This window comes from Mustela erminea, chromosome 5, assembly GCF_009829155.1.
Source record: "Mustela erminea isolate mMusErm1 chromosome 5, mMusErm1.Pri, whole genome shotgun sequence".
NCBI classification, from domain to species: domain Eukaryota; kingdom Metazoa; phylum Chordata; class Mammalia; order Carnivora; family Mustelidae; genus Mustela; species Mustela erminea.
This window is the reverse complement of record NC_045618.1, coordinates 147,519,722-147,535,935: the sequence shown is the minus strand read 5'-3', so window position 1 is coordinate 147,535,935 and position 16,214 is coordinate 147,519,722. Positions and strand designations below refer to the sequence as shown.

General features: G+C 40.6%; 1 non-coding gene and 1 gene segment (V, D, J or C); both read left to right on the top strand.

Annotated features, from left to right (window-relative positions):
• The first annotated feature begins 249 nt into the window (after window positions 1-249).
• On the top strand, window positions 250-356 carry LOC116592112. Its single transcript, XR_004286305.1, has one exon. It is a non-coding gene; the product is annotated as a U6 spliceosomal RNA (small nuclear RNA).
• A 318-nt stretch (window positions 357-674) lies between these two features.
• On the top strand, window positions 675-12,638 carry LOC116591965 (the record flags this gene model as incomplete). The annotated part of the segment is given in 4 exon segments: window positions 675-788; window positions 892-1,191; window positions 10,776-10,780; window positions 12,635-12,638. Coding segments are annotated over 4 exon segments (355 nt in total), but the record flags the coding sequence as incomplete, so codon positions are not given.
• Window positions 12,639-16,214: the final 3,576 nt, after the last annotated feature.

The following is a 16,214-nucleotide window of genomic DNA, read 5'->3' as shown; positions in this document are numbered from 1 at the left end:
GAAATCAAAGTAAGAGATGAACCATAAGAGACTACAGACTCCAGGAAATGAACTGAGGTTTTTAGAATGGAGGAGGGTAGTGGGATGTATGAGCCTGGTGATGGGTATTAAGGAAGGCACAGGTTGCAAAGTGCACTGGTTATTATACACAAATAATAAATCATGGCACTACATCAAAACTAATGATGTGCTGTATGGTGAGTAACATAACACAACAATTTTTAAAATGCTGTCATAGAAAAAAGAAGAATGCTTGCTTCGGCAGCACATATACTAAAATTGGAACGATACAGAGAAGATTAGCATGGCCCCTGCGCAAGGATGACACGCAAATTCGTGAAGCGTTCCATATTTTTTACTTTGAAATTATGGGTGTTATTAGGTCTGCTGCTAGATCTTTTTATTTAATCCATTAATAAAGAAACTGGTCTCTTGCCAAATCAAAAAAAAAAAAAAGAAAAAAGAAGAAAAGACAATTCTGTTCATACATTAAAATGCTACATACTGACACAGTGCTGTCTAAACAAAGTGATCTACATACAATGGAATCTTTGTTTTTAACTTGTAAGGAATTGAACCTAAGTCTGGAGCTAAATATATACTCAGAGGACATGCAAATAGGGTCTTCCCTCCACTGAATAAAACAGCCCAGCCCAGACCATACAGCTGGGAGAGGAGCCCCAGGCCTGGGATTTCCACGTGTCCACATTCACTGATCAGGACAGAACACAGAGAACTCACCATGGACTTTGTGCTTGGCTGGGTTTTCCTTGCTGTTCTTTTAAAAGGTAATTTATGGAGAACAAAAGAAATTGAGGATGTGAGTGGATATGAGTGAGTGAAACCACGGGTGTGTGACAGATTCCTGACTGGAATGTCTTGTGCCTACAGGTGTCGAGTGTGAGGTGCAGCTGGTGGAGTCTGGGGGAGACCTGGTGAAGCCTGGGGGGTCCCTGAGACTCTCCTGTGCAGCCTCTGGATTCACCTTCAGTAGCTACTGGCATGCACTGGGTCCGCCAGGCTCCAGGGAAGGGGCTGGAGTGGGTGGCAGTTATATGGTATGATGGAAGTAGCACATACTACGCAGACTCTGTGAAGGGCCGATTCACCATCTCCAGAGACAACGGCAAGAATATGCTGTATCTGCAGATGAACAGCCTGAGAGCTGAGGACACGGCCGTGTATTACTGTGTGAAGGACACAGTGAGGGGTCCTCAGTGTGAGCCCAGACACAAACCTCAAACTACAAGAGTATCAGACCAGCAGAGGGTGCACACTACTCATCAATTCTGTCTTTACTCCCAGGAGCAGGTGCAGATGGAAGCTATGGCAGGTTTCCTGTCAGGGTCTGGGGTTTCCTCTCCATAGAGCAGTTTCCTCAAGGGAGCCTCCTTGACATTATTCTGTGCTTACCTATTCACTCTCTGACTTAGAAACTTAGTTGTAGCAGGAAGACAAATATACTAACATGCACAAAACACAGAGTCAAGTACATTAGTTTCCTCTTGTACTTAAATACCAATAAATTACAAATATCCTGATGCAGGTAACAAAACCTTTAAAGTAATCACAGTGGTACTCAGTATGGATCACAAAATCCTCCAGCAGAGCCAGAAGATATCACACACACACACACACACACACACACACACACACACACACGAGTATAAAACCTCTATCACCATCATGTAATTTCTCTGCAGCAAAAGTGGTCCTAAGACAAAAATACACAGCATACAGGAAGACCTCAAGAAGCAAGAAAAATATCAAATAAACCACAAGCTTTACACCCAAAGGGGCTAGAAAAAAAAATCAGTTGAAACCTGTATATAGCAGAAGGTAAGGAAATAGCAAGATTAGAGGAGAAATAAATTATATAGAAACTAGGAAACAACAGAATAGATGAAAGAAACCAGGGTCTCATTCATTTTTTATAAATCAATTAGCCAAGGGGGGAAGACAGGAAATTGGGGAAGTAGGAGGAGGCGCCGTTTCAACCTGTGACCTAAAGTGAGCTGATTACCTATCAAAGAACTCTGATAACCCATGAAATAAGCCTGAGATCAGAATTATACACATCTGGATTTCTACAGGGGCAGAAGACACCAGTGGGGAGGTAGAGCAGAGTGGGAACGGCGGACTGATATTGGAAGATAAACAAAAGGGGCAGGGAGCCACCAGAGGCGACTGATTGGAAACTAATACCTCAATACAAGAGTGCCCTGCGTCTGGGGACCAGCATTAACTTGCAGTCTGGTTGAAAGCAATCAAAAAGAGCAAAGGATCACGGGGGGAAATTGTGGGAATCGGGGCAGTACGGACAGGGGCTTAAGTCCCTGGACCAAGGACAGCCACCCCTGGTGCTGAGCTAGAGAGAGTGTGGTGGAGAATCCAGGTCTTGGTCCCTGAGCCTTTATTGCTCCTGAGAACATGTGGGGTGTGGCTCTCCTGAGGGGCTAGGAGCCTGGCCAGACAGCAGAATGCCTCACCAGTGCTATCAGGAGCCTGAGACTCGTGAGCCCCACACCCTTCCCTGAGAGAGGTGCACGCAGGCACCAGCCTGGTTCTCTCAACCTGGAAAGACCAGGAACTCCCAGCCCAGGCCAGTGGGAAAATCTTAGTGTGCGATCACTGCTTGGAACCTCTCCGGTGGTCTGCAGCAGCCCAGACAGCCACCACTGCCATGGTTTTGGATACAAGCAGAAGATCCTGTGCCCCCAGGGACCGCGACTCAGAACCTGCTCTGCCAGCAGCCTGAGGGGAATCTTATGTGTTCTACAGCACCCACAGGGGAGCACCCTGAGGCTTCTCTCTGAGAGGGAGGTAGGGGTGTAGTTGGCTTTCCTCTAAACCCCCCCAAACCATCAAAAACTTTCAAGGCGAAAGAAAACAAATGAACAAACATAAAAACATCCAGAGCAACTTTTGTGGCAACATGGTCGGGACTGGAAGAGATTATGCTGAGTGAAATACGTCAAGCAGAGAGAGTCAATTATCATATGGTTTCACTTATTTGTGAAGCATAACAAATAGCATGGAGGACAAGGGGAGTTAGAGAGCAGAAGGGAGTTGAGGGAAATTGGAAGGGGAGGTGAACCATGAGAGACTATGGACTCTGAAAAATAATCTGAGGTAAACGTTTGAAGGGGCGGAGGGTGGAAGGTTGGGGGTACCCGGTGGTGAGTATTAGAGAGGGCACGGATTGCAGGGAGCACTGGGTGTGGTGCAAAAACAATGAATACTCTTAAGCTGAAAATAAATTTAAAAAAAAAAAAAAAGCCCTCAAGAGAACAAAGGCCTGAAAGACCAGTTTCCTCAGAGCCCACCACCTTGGTGGGGGAGGGCACTTAACTCAGGGAACATCATTGACTGAAAACCCACATGGCAGGCCCCTCCTCCAGAAAACCAACGGGGTGGAGAGGTGAAGGAAAAAAAAAAAAAAAGACAACAAGAGAAAAAACACCACTACTTCACAGGACAACTTTTATTTTTAACTCGTTTCCACTATTCTGGTTCATTTTCATTATACAGAACATTTTTTTAACCTGTTTACCATAACAGTGAGATATCTAGTACTTCAAATTCCATAATAGCATTTTAATCTGAACTTTTTGATAAATATATCCGTGTTTTCCTTTGCTTTTCTCTTTTAATTTTTTTTTAAATTTTAGTTTAGTTTAGTCTAGTTTATTCCTTTTTTATTTTTATTGTCTAATATTCATATAGAGTTAACCTTTAACGTAATCCCTTTCCCCAATCAATGCTACCCCTATAGGTAAACCAATTTTTAATCTCCCATTATCTTAGGAAAGTTGAGTCCTTTAACATAGATAGCAAGATACATCCAGGAAGAATCAAAACAACCTTCCTCACCCACACTGAGAATTTATAACCACTCTCCCATGTTTTTTCTTCTGCCAGTGTTTCTGTGTATTTGTGTTTGTCCTGATAGTATATAAATCTTACACTTGGGGTTCTTTTTGACAAGGTTCTTCGTTTTTTTGCTTTTATATATATATATTTTTTCCCCTTGTCATATATTTCTCTCAGTCTTTTTGTTACTCTGTTTTTGTTTGTATACTTTATAAATCTTACCTTGGGGCCCATTTGGACTGAGCCTTCTCTTTTATCTTCCCTTTTTTCCTGTCTCTCTCTCTCTCTCTTTTCTCTTTTTCTTTTCTTTTTTCTCTCGTTTGGGTGCGGAATCCTGATTGCTCAGACGCATTGCGGGGTGCACCTTGACTGCACCACGGTCAATACATCCACCTACATCCGTTCAATCACCTCTCACCAAAATGACTAGGAGGAGGAATGCCCAACAGAAGAAAAATACAGAGGACAGGCCTTCAGCAACAGAGCTAATCGCTATCGACATAGACAATATGTTGGAAAGGAAATTCAGGGTAATAATTATCCAGTTTCCCCCCAAGATTATAGATTCTTGAAAGTCTTTGAGACACCTAATAGTAAGAAGGAAGAATTATAATTGTAGGCAGACATTTTTGAAAGCAGCAAGGACAAAGAAGCTCCTTACATACTGAGAAAAGTCCATCAGAATAACGTCAGACCTGTCCCCAGACACCTGGCAAGCCAGAAAGGGCTGGCAAGATATATTCAGGGCACTGAATGAGAAGAATATGCAGCCAAGAATACTTTATCCAGCAGGACTGACATACAAAATGGATGGAGAGATAAAGAGTTTCCAAGACCGGCAAGGCTTAAAACACTGTGCAACTACCAAGCCAACACTGCAGGAAATATTAAGGGGGGGGCTCTATAAAAGAGGAAAAATCTTAAGAATAGCGTTGAAGAGAAATATAGAGACAGAGAACAGATAGAAATATGGAGACAGAGAACAGAAATATAGAGACCACAGAAAAAAAGACTTCAAACGTAACACGATGTTAATAAAAACGTATCTATCAATAATCAATCTCAATGTGAATGGCCTAAATGCGCCCATAAAACAGCACAGGGTTGCAGATTAGATAAAATGACAGGACCCATCCATATGTTGTCTACAAGAGACCCATTTTGAACCTAAAGATACACCCAGACTGAAAGTGAAGGGATGGAGAAGAATCTTTCATGCTAATGGGCCTCAAAAGAAGGTCAGGGTAGCGATTCTCATATCAGACAAATTATGTTTTAAAGTAAAGACTGGGGGCGCCTGGGTGGCTCAGTGGTTTGGGCTGCTGCCTTCGGCTCGGGTCATGATCTCAGGGTCCTGGGATCGAGCCCCGCATCGGGCTCTCTGCTCCACAGGAAGCCTGCTTCCCTCTTTCTCTCTCTCTCTCTCTCTGCCTGCCTCTCTGCCTACTTGTGATCTCTGTCTGTCAAATAAATAAATAAAATCTTTAAAAAAAATAAAAAATAAAAAAATAAAGTAAAGACTGTAGTCAGAGATACAGAAAGACACTATACATTTTTTTTTTTAGTAAACTAATGGCATGTACTTTATTTTTTTTAATTTATTTTTTAATTTATTTTTGGCATAACAGTATTTATTATTTTTTCACCAAACTCAGTGCTCCATGCAATCCGTGCCCTCTATAATATCCACCCACCAGCCAATTCAAACCCGTCAGATTCTTTTTTAGAGTCCATAGTCTCTCATGGTTCAGCTCCCATTCCAATTTCCCCCAACCCCCTTCTCCTCTCTAACATGCCATGTCCTCCATGCTATTAGTTATGCTCCACAAATAAGTGAAACCATATGATAATTGACTCTATCTGCTTGACTTATTTCACTCAGCATAATCTCTTCCAGTCCCGTCCATGTTGCTACAAAAGTTGGGTATTCCTCCTTTCTGATGGAGGCATAATACTCCATAGTGTATATGGACCACATCTTCCTTATCCATTCATCCGTTGAAGCGCCTTTTGTTTTTTTCCAAAGTTTGGCGACCATGGCCATTGCTGCTATAAACATTGGGGTACAGATGGCCCTTCTTTTCACGACATCTGTATCTTTGGGGTAAATACCCAGGAGTGCAATGGCAGGGTCATAGGGAAGCTCTATATTTAATTTCTTGAGGAATCTCCACACTGTTCTCACAAGAGGCTGCACCAACTTGCATTCCCACCAACAGTGTAAGAGGGTTCCCCTTTCTCCACATCCCCTCCAACACATGTTCTTTCCTGTCTTGCTAATTTTGGCCATTCTAACTGGTGTACGGTGATATCTCAATGTGGTTTTAATTTGAATCTCCCTGATGGCTAGTGATGATGAACATTTTTTCATGTGTCTGATAGCCATTTGTATGTCTTCATTGGAGAAGTGTCTGTCCATATCTTCTGCCCAATTTTTATATGATTGTCTCTTTTGTGTGTGTTGAGTTTGAGGAGTTCTGTATAGATCCTGGATATCAACCTATTGTCTGTACTGTCATTTGCAAATATTTTCTCCCATTCCATGGGTTGTCTCTTTGTTTTTTTGACTCTTTCCTTTGCGGTGCAGAAGCTTTGGATATTGATGAAGTCCCAAAAGTTCAATTTTGCTTTGTTTCCTTTGCCTTTGGAGACATATCTTGAAAGAAGTTGCTGTGGCTGATATCGAAGAGATTACTGCCTATGTTCTCCTCTAGGATTCTGATGGATTCCTGTGTCACATTGAGGTCTTCTATCCATTTGAGTTGATCTTTGTGTACAGTGTAAGAGAATAGTCGAGTTTCATTCTTCTACATATAGCTGCCCAGTTTTCCCAGCACCATTTATTGAAGAGACTGTCTTTTTTCCACTGTATATTTTTCCGATTTTGTCGAAGATTATTTGACCATAGAGTTGAGGGTCCATATCTGGGCTCTCTACTCTGTTCCACTGGTCTATGTGTCTGTATATATGCCAGTACCATGTTGTCTTGGTGATCACAGCTTTGTAGTAAAGCTTGAAAACAGGTAATGTGATGCCCCCAGTTTTATTTTCTTTTTTTTTTTCAAAGATTTTATTTATTCATTTAACATAGAGAGATCACAAGTAGGCAGAGAGGCAGGCAGAGAGAGAGAGAGGAGGAAGCAGGCTCCCCGCGGAGCAGAGAACCCAATGCGGGACTCGATCCCAGGACCCTGAGATCATGACCTGAGCCGAAGGCAGCGGCTTAACCCACTGAGCCACCCAGGCGCCCCCCCAGTTTTATTTTCATTTTTCAACATTTCCTTAGCGATCGGAGTCTCTTCTGATTCCATACAAATTTTAAGATTATTTGCTCCAGCTCTTTGAAGAATACCAGTGGAATTTTGATCAGAATGGCATTAAAAGTAAAGATTGCTCTAGGCAGTATAGACATTTTAACAATGTTTATTCTTCCAATCCTAGAGCATGGAATGGTCTTCCAACTTTTTGTGTCTTCTTCAATTTCTTTCATGAGTGTTCTGTAGTTCCTCGAGTACGGATCCTTTACTACCTCTTTGGTTAGGTTTATTCCCAGGTGTCTTATGGTTCTTGGTGCTGTAGTAAATGGAATCGATTCTCTAATTTCCTTTTCTGTATTTTTATTGTTTGTGTACAAGAAAGCGACTAATTTCTGTACATTGACTTTGTATTCTGCCACGTGGCTGAATTGCTGTATGAGTTCTAGTAGTTTGGGGGTGGAGTCTTTTGGGTTTTCCATATAAAGAATCATGTCATCTGCAAAGAGAGAGAGTTTGACTTCTTCATTGCCAATTTGAATACGTTTTATTTCCCTTTGTTGTCTGATTGCTGTTGCTAGGACTTCTAATACTATGTTGAACAAGAGTGGTGAGAGTGGGCATCCTTGTCGTGTTCCTGATCTCAAAGGGAAGGCTGCAAGCTTTTTCCCATTGAGGATGGTATTTGCTGTGGGTCTTTCATAGATCGATTTGATGAAGTTCAGGAATGTTCCCTCTTTCCCTATACTTTGAAGCGTTTTAATCAGGAACGGATGCTGGATTTTGTCAAATGCTTTTTCTGCATTAATTGAGACGACCATGTGGTTCTTCTCTCCTCTCTTATTAATTTTTTCTATCACATTGATTGATTTGCGAATGTTGAACCATCCTTGTAGCCCAGGGATGAATCCCACCTGGTCATGATGGATAATATTTTTAATGTGCTGTTGGATCCTGTTTGCTAGGATCTTGTTGAGAATCTTAGCATCCATATTCATCTGCGATATTGGTCTGAAATTCTCGTTTTTGGTAGGGCTTTTGCCTGGTTCAGGGATCAGGGTAATGCTGGCTTCACAGAAAGAGTCAGGAAGTTTTCCTTCTGCTTCAATTTTTTGAAACAGCTTCAGGAGAATAGGTGTTATTTCTTCTTTGAAAGTTTGGTAGAATTCCCCAGGGAATCTGTCAGGTCCTGGGCTCTTGTTTTTTGGGAGGTTTTTGATCACTGCTTCAATCTCATTACTAAATATTGGTCTATTCAGATTGTCAATTTCTTCCTGGTTCAATTTTGGGAGTTTACAGTTTTCCAGGAATGCATCCATTTCATCTAGGTTGCTTAGCTTATTGGCATATAACTGTTGATAATAACTTCTGATGATTGTTTCTACTTCCTTGGTTGTGATCTCTCCCTTTTCATTCATAATTTTATGTATTTGAGCTTTCTCTCTTTTCTTTTGGATTAGTGTGGCAATGGTTTATCGATCTTATTGATTCTTTCAAAAAACCAGCTTCTAGTTTCATTGATACGTTCTACTGTATCTCTGGTTTTTACCTCATCGATCTCAGCTCTAATCTTGATTATTTCTCTTCTTATGTGTGGAGTTGGTTTGATTTGTTGTTGATTCTCAAGTTCTTTAATGCGTACAGACAGTTACTGTGTTCTGGATTTTTCAATTTTTTTGAGGGCTTGGATGGCTATGTATTTCCCCCTTAGGACCGCCTTTGCTGTATCCCATAGGTTTTGGATCGAAGTGTCTTCATTCTCATTGGTTTCCATGAATTGTTTCAATTTTTCCTTTATCTCCTGGTTGATCCAAGCATTCTTAAGCAAGGTGGTCTTTAGCTTCCAGGTTTTTGAGTTCCTTCTGAGCTTTTCCTTGTCATTGAGCTCCAGTTTCAAAGCATTGTGATCTGAGAATTTGCAGGGAATAATCTCAGTCTTTTGGTATCGGTTGAGTCCTGATTTATGACCCAGTATGTGGTCTATTCCGGAGAAGGTTCCATGTACACTTGAGAAGAATGAGTATTCTGTTGTTTTAGGGTGGCATGTTCTCCATATATCTATGAGGTCCATCTGGTCCAATGTGTCATTCAATGCTCTTGTTTCTTTGTTGATTTTCTTCTTCGATGATCTGTCTATTTCTGAGAGAGACATGTTAAGATCTCCAACGATTAGTGTATTCATATCAATATGACTCTTTATTTATTTGATTAACAGTTTTCTTATGTAGTTGGCTGCTCCCATATTGGGGGCATAGATATTTACAATTGTTAGATCATCTTGGTGGATAGTCCCTTTAAGAATGATGTAGTGTCCTTCTGTATCTCTGACTACAGTCTTTAGTTTAAAACATAATTTGTCTGATATGAGAATCACTACCCCAGCCTTCTTATGAGGCCCATTGGCATAAAAGATGCTTCTCCATCCCTTCACTTTCAGTCTGGGTGTATCTTTAGGTTCAAAATGGGTCTCTTGTAGACAACATATGGATGGGTCCTGTCGTTTTATCCAGTCTGCAACCCTGTGCCATTTTATGGCCGCATTTAGGCCATTCACATTGAGGGTGATTATGATAGATACGTTTTTATTGACATCGTGTTACCTTTGAAGTCTTTCTTTCTGTAGATTGTCTCGATATTTCTGTTCAATACTATTCTTGGGCTTTTTCCTCCTTTAAGGAAGCCCCCTTAATATTTCCTGTAGTATCGGCTTGGTGGTTGCATAGTCTTTTAAGCCTTGCCAGTCCTGGAAACTCTTTATCTCTCCATCCATTTTGAATGTCAGTCTTGCTGGATAAAGTATTCTTGGCTGCATGTTCTTCTCATTCAGTGCCCTGAATATATCTTGCCAGCCCTTTCTGGCTTGCCAGGTCTCTGTGGACAGGTCTGACGTTATTATGATGGGCTTTCCTCTGTATGTAAGGATCTTCTTTGTCCTAACTGCTTTCAAGAAGTACTGCCTACAATTATAATTCTTCATTCTTACTTTTAGGTGTCTCGAGGACTTTCAAGAATCTGTAATCTTGGGGGAAAACTTTTCAGCCTCTAGTACATGAACGCTTGTTCCATTCGTGAGATTGAGAAAATTTTCATAAAGAACTTGTTCCACTATATCTACTAGACTTCTTTCTTTCTCCTCCCCTCAGGGATTCCAATAATTCTGACACTGGAACATTTCATGGCATCATTTATTTCCCTGTTTCTGTTTTTGTGGCTTCTAAGCTGTTTTTTCCAGGCTTCCTCCTGATCCTTTCTCTCTATCTGTTTGTCTTCCAGATCACTAATTCTATCTTCTGTCTCAGTTATTCTAGCGTTGAGAGAATTTAGATTGAAATTCATTGAGAGCATTGTGAAGCTCATCCCTGGTAGCTTTCAGCTCTTCCCTAATATTGAAAACATGATATCTGGTTGTTTTCAGATTGGCCCTAATCAATTCCGTTTGGTCACCCATGGTTTTCTCCAACCTAGCTATTGCCTGTATAATGGTTAGCCTGAATTATCTTTCTGACATATTGTCTATATTGATAGCCGTTAGCTCCGTTGCAGAAGGTCCATCCTGTGTATTTTTCTTCTGTTGGGCATTCCTCCTCCTAGTCATTTTGGTGAGAGATGGCTGAATGAGTGTAGCTGGTTGTATCGACTGTGGTGCAGTCAAGGTGCACCCTGGAACGCTTTTGAGCAATCAGGGTTTCCCACCCAAATGAGAGGAAAAAGAAAAGGAAAACAAGAAAAGAGAGAGGGAGAGATACAGGAAATTAAGTTGAGATAAAAGAGAAGGTTCAGCACAAATGGTCCCCAAGGTAAGATTTATGAAGTATACAAACAGACACAAACAAACAAAAAGACTGATAAAAGTATATGACAAAAGAAAAAAAATGCATATATATATATATATATATATATATATTTGCATATATATATGCAAATAAAGGAAGAACCCCATCAAAAAAAACCCTGAGTGTAAGATATATATACTATCAGGACAAACACCAAAACACAGAAATACTGGTGGAAGAAAAAGATGGGAGAGTGGTTATAAATTCTCAGTGTGGGTGAGGAAGGTTGTTTTGATTCTTCCTGGATGTATCTTGATATCTTTGTTAAAGGACTCAACCTTCCTAAGATAAAGGGGAATTAGGATTTGGTTTACCTATAGGGGTGGCATTGATTGGGGAAAGGGGATTACCTTGAAATTTAACTCTATACGCATATTAGAAAATAAAAATTTAAAAAAGGAATGAACTTTACTAAACTAAACTAAAATTAAAAAAAAAAAGAAATTTAAAAAATAGAAATGCAAAAGGAAAACAGAGGTGTATGTATCAAAAAGTTCAGGTTAGAAGGTTATTATGGAATTTGATATACTCGACATCTCACTGTGACATAAATAAGTTAAAAAATTATCTATATAATAATAAAAAATTAACTATATAAAAAAATGAGCCAGAATAGTGGGATCAAATTAATAATAAAAATTGTCCTATTAAGTAGTGGTGGTTGTTCTCTTGTCGTCTTTTTTTTTTTTTTCCTTTCCTGGTTGTTTTTCTGGGGGAGGGGCCTGCCACATGGGTTTTCAGTCAATGATGTTCTCTCAGTTAAGTCCTCCCGCCCTCGTCAAGGGGGTGGACTCTGAGGAAACTGTTTTTTTCAGGCTTTTGTTCTCTGGAGGTTTTTATATTTGTTCACTTTTGTTTTTCTCTCGCCTTGACTGCTTTTGATGGTTTTTGTAGGTTTAGAGGAAAGCAAACTGCACTCTGACCTCCCTCTCAGAGAGAAGCCTCTGTCTGGCTGCAGAGCCCAAATAAATCCCCCCTTGGCCGCTGGCAGAGCAGGTTCTCAGTTGTGGTCCATGGGGACTCAAAATTTTTTGCTTTTACCCAAAACCAAGGCAGCGGTGGCTGTCTGGTCAGCTCCAGACTGCCAGAGAAGTTCCAAGCAGAGGTCACACACTGAGATTTTCCTGCTGGCCCAGGCTGGGAGTGTCTGGTCTTTCCAGTCCAAGAGCACCTGGCTGGCGCCTGTGTGCACTTCTCTCAGGGGAGGGCATGGGGTATGACTCAGACTCTGATGGCACAGCAGGGCACTCGCATGGGGACTGCAAAAAGGCTGTGCTTCTGTTGGCTGGAAAGGCTCCCAGCCCCTCAGGGGAGCTGGGTGCCAAGCACTCTCAGGCGCGCTGGAGGTTCAGGGACAGAGAGCTGGTACCTCTGTCGCACTCTCTCTGGCTCTGCACTAGGGGTGGCTGTCCTGGGTCTGGGGACTTAAGGCCCTGTCCCTAAGACCCCGATTCCCACAATTTACCCCCCTCCAAGATCCTTTGCTCTCCTTGAGTGCTTTCAACCAGTCTCCAAGTTAATGCTGGTCCCCAGATGCTGGGCACTCTCGTATTGGGGTATTACTTTCCAATGGGTCACCTCTGGTGGCTCCCTCCCACTTTTTTTTATCTTCCAATATCAGTCCGACTTTCCCACTCTGATTTACCTGACCACTGGCCTCTTCTGCCCCTGTAGAGATCGAGACATGTATAATTCTGATCTTAGGCTGATTTCGTGGGTGATCGGAGTTCTTTGGAAGGTCATCAGTTCAATTTAGGGTACAGGTTGAAAGGGAGCCTCCTCCTACTTCCCCGCCATCTTGTCTCCCCCCATCTCCATATATTTCTCTCTTTTTGTCATTAATCACTTTATTTTGTAGTTATTTTTAAATATTTATTTATTTATTTATTTATTTATTTTTAATTTTTTATTTTTTCAGTGTAAAAGTATTCATTATTTTTGCACCACACCCAGTGCTTCGTGCAATCCGTGCCCTCTATAATACCCACCAGCTGGTTCCCCCAACCTCCCACCCCCTGCCCCTTCAAAACCCTCAGATTGTTTTTCAGAGTCCACAGTCTCTCATGGTTCACCTCCCCTTCCAATTTCCCTTAACTCCCTTCTCCTCTCTAACTCCCCATGTTCTCCATGCTATTTGTTATGCTCCACAAATAAGTGACCATATATTTCTGTTAAATGACATTCTTGGGGTTTTTCCTCCTTTATAGAAACCCCCTTATTATTTCCTGAAGTGTCAGCTTGGTGGTCACACACTCTTTTAAACCTTGCTGGTCTTGGAAGCTCTTTATCTCTCCATCCATTTTGAATGTCAGTATTTCTGGATAAAGTATTCTTGGCTGCATGTCCTTCTCATTGAGTGCCTGAATACATCTTGCCAGCCCTTTCTAGCTTCCCAGGTTTCTGTGGACAGGTCTGACATTATTCTCATGGGCGTTCCTCTGTACATCAGGAATCTCTTCCTTCTAGCTACTTTCAAGATCTCCTGTCTAAAATTATAATTCATCATTTTCACAATCAGGAGTCTGGATGACTTTCTAGATTCTATGATCTTGTGGGGGGATATATCTGCCTCTATGACACGAATGCTGATTCCATATGCCATATTGGGATAATTTTCATGGATAACTTGTTCCACTATATCCTCTAGTCTTCTTTCTTTCTCCTCCCCCTCAAGGATTCCAATAATTCTGACATTGGAACATTTCAGGGCATCATTTATTTCCCTAATTCTGTTTTCATAGCTTCTAAGCTCTTTGTTTCAGACCTCTTCCTGATCATTTTTCTCTCAGTTTGTCCCTAGATCAATAATTCTATCTTCTTCTTCTTCTAACTTGCCTCAGTTACCTTAGCTGTTAGAGAATTTAGATTAGATTGGAACTCACTGAGAGCATTGTTAACATCATCCCTGGTGCCTTTTACTTCTGCCCTAATCAATTCCCTTTTGTCAGTAATGGTTTTCTCTAATTTAGCCCTTGCCTGGATAATTTTTGGCCTGAATTCCCTTTCCCACCTTCTCTTTATGCATACCCAATAGCTCTGATGGAGAAGGCACAGTATCTGAATTTTTTCTCTGATGGACATTCCTCCTCCTAGTCATTTTGGTGAGAGATGGCTGAGGGGATGTGTAGCTGAGTGTATCAAATGTGATCCAGGCAAGGTGCATCCCTGAACGCATCTGAGCTATTGGGAGTCCCCACCAAAGATAAAGAAAAATGAAAAAAAGAGAGAGAAAGATAGACACGAAAAAAATGAAAGAAAAAAAAGAATAACCAGCCCAAATGGGCCCCAAAGGTAAGATTTATAAAGTATACAAACAAAATCAGACAAACAAAAACACCAACAAAATTAAATGACAAGAAAAAATAGAACCCACTCAAAATGAACCCCAAGTATAAGATTTATATACTACCAGAACAACAACAACAAAAAAAATACAGAACCACTGACAGAAGAAAGATTGGAGGGTGGTTATAAATTTTCAGTGTAGGTGAAGACAGTTATTTTGATTCTTCCTGGGTCTACCTTGATATCTTTGATAAAGGACTCAACTTTCTCACAATAAAGGGGGATTAAAACTGATTTATATATAGGGTTAGTATTGATTGGTTAAAGAAGATTACCTTGAAGGTCATCTCTACATGAATATTTAATAAATAGAAAAAGAAAAGAAAAAACACAGGTATATGTATCAAAAAAAGTTCAAGTAAAAAGGTTAGTATGGAATTTTTTGTGCTGAACATCTTATTGTGATTATAAATAAGTTAAAAAATTTTTAACTCTCTTTTGAACCCTCTTATATTGGGGTATTACTTTCCAATGGGTCACTTTGGGAGGCTCTCTCCCCCATCTCTTTATCCTCCAAAATCATCCCATCATTCAAACTCCACCGCTTGAAATCATCACTGGCATCTTCTGCCCTCATAGATATCCAGAAGGGTATAAGCCTGCATCTCAGGCTGATTTCATGTGTGTTCGGAGGGGTCTGATAGATAATAAGCTCACTTTATGGGACCAGTTAAAAAGGCATCTTCTACTTCTCTGCCATCTTGCTCTCTCTTACAATTTACACTTTCAATAATCTCTGTATCAAAATGGCATCAACAGTTTTCACAGCACTGAAACAAACAATCCAAAATTTGTTGGAGCCCCAAAAGACATCAGATCACCACGGAAATGTTGAAAAAGAAAACAAAAACTGGGACCTTCACAATGCCTGATTTCAAGTTATCGCCATAGTCATCAAGAGAGTATGGTGCTGGCACAAAAACAAACACATAGATCAATGGGACAGAATAGAGACCCTATATTATAGAGGGCACGGATTGCATGGAGCACTGGGTGTGGTGCAAAAATAATGAATACTGTTATGCTGAAAAAAAAAAAAAGAATAGATACCTTAGAAATAGACCCTCAATTCTATGGTCAAATAGAATTGCTCTTTGACAAATTACAAAAGAACATACAATGGAAAAAAAGAGAGTCTTTTCCATATATGGTTCTTGGAAAATGGGACAACCACATGCAGAAGAATGAAACTGGACCATTCTCTTACACTACACACTAACAGAAACTCCAAATGGAAGAAGGACCTCAATGTGAGACAGAAATCCATCAAAATGCTAGAGAACACAGGTAGTAACCTCTTCGACACTGCCCACAGCAACTTCTTTCAAGACACCTCTCTAAGGAAAGGGAAACAAAAGCAAAAATTAACTTTTGGGACTTCGTCAAGATAAGCTTTTGCACAATGCAATATACAGTCAACAAAATTAAGAGAGTTGTGGAGCTTAACAAATAGCATGGAAGACATGGTGAGTTAGAGAGGAGAAGGGAGTTGGGGGAAATTGGAAGGGGAGGTAAACCATGAAAGACTATGGACTCTGAAAAACAATCTGAGGGTTTTGAAGGGGCAGGGGGTGGGAGGTCGGGGTATCAGGTAGTGGATATTATAGAGGGCATGGATTGCACGGAGCACTGGGTATGGTGCAAAAATAATAAATACTGTTATGCTGAAAATAAATTAAAAAGAGAGAGAGAGAGTCCACAGAATGTGAGAAGATATTTGACATTACAGAAAAAGGGCTGGTATCCAAGACCTATAAAGAACTTATCAAACTCAATACCCAAAAAAAAAAAAAAAAAAAAAAAAAAAAAAAAAAAAAAAAAACAATTAACCCAGTCAAGAAATGGGCAGAAGACAAGAACAGACACTTTTCCAAAAAAAGACTTATAAATGGCTGACAGACACAAGAGA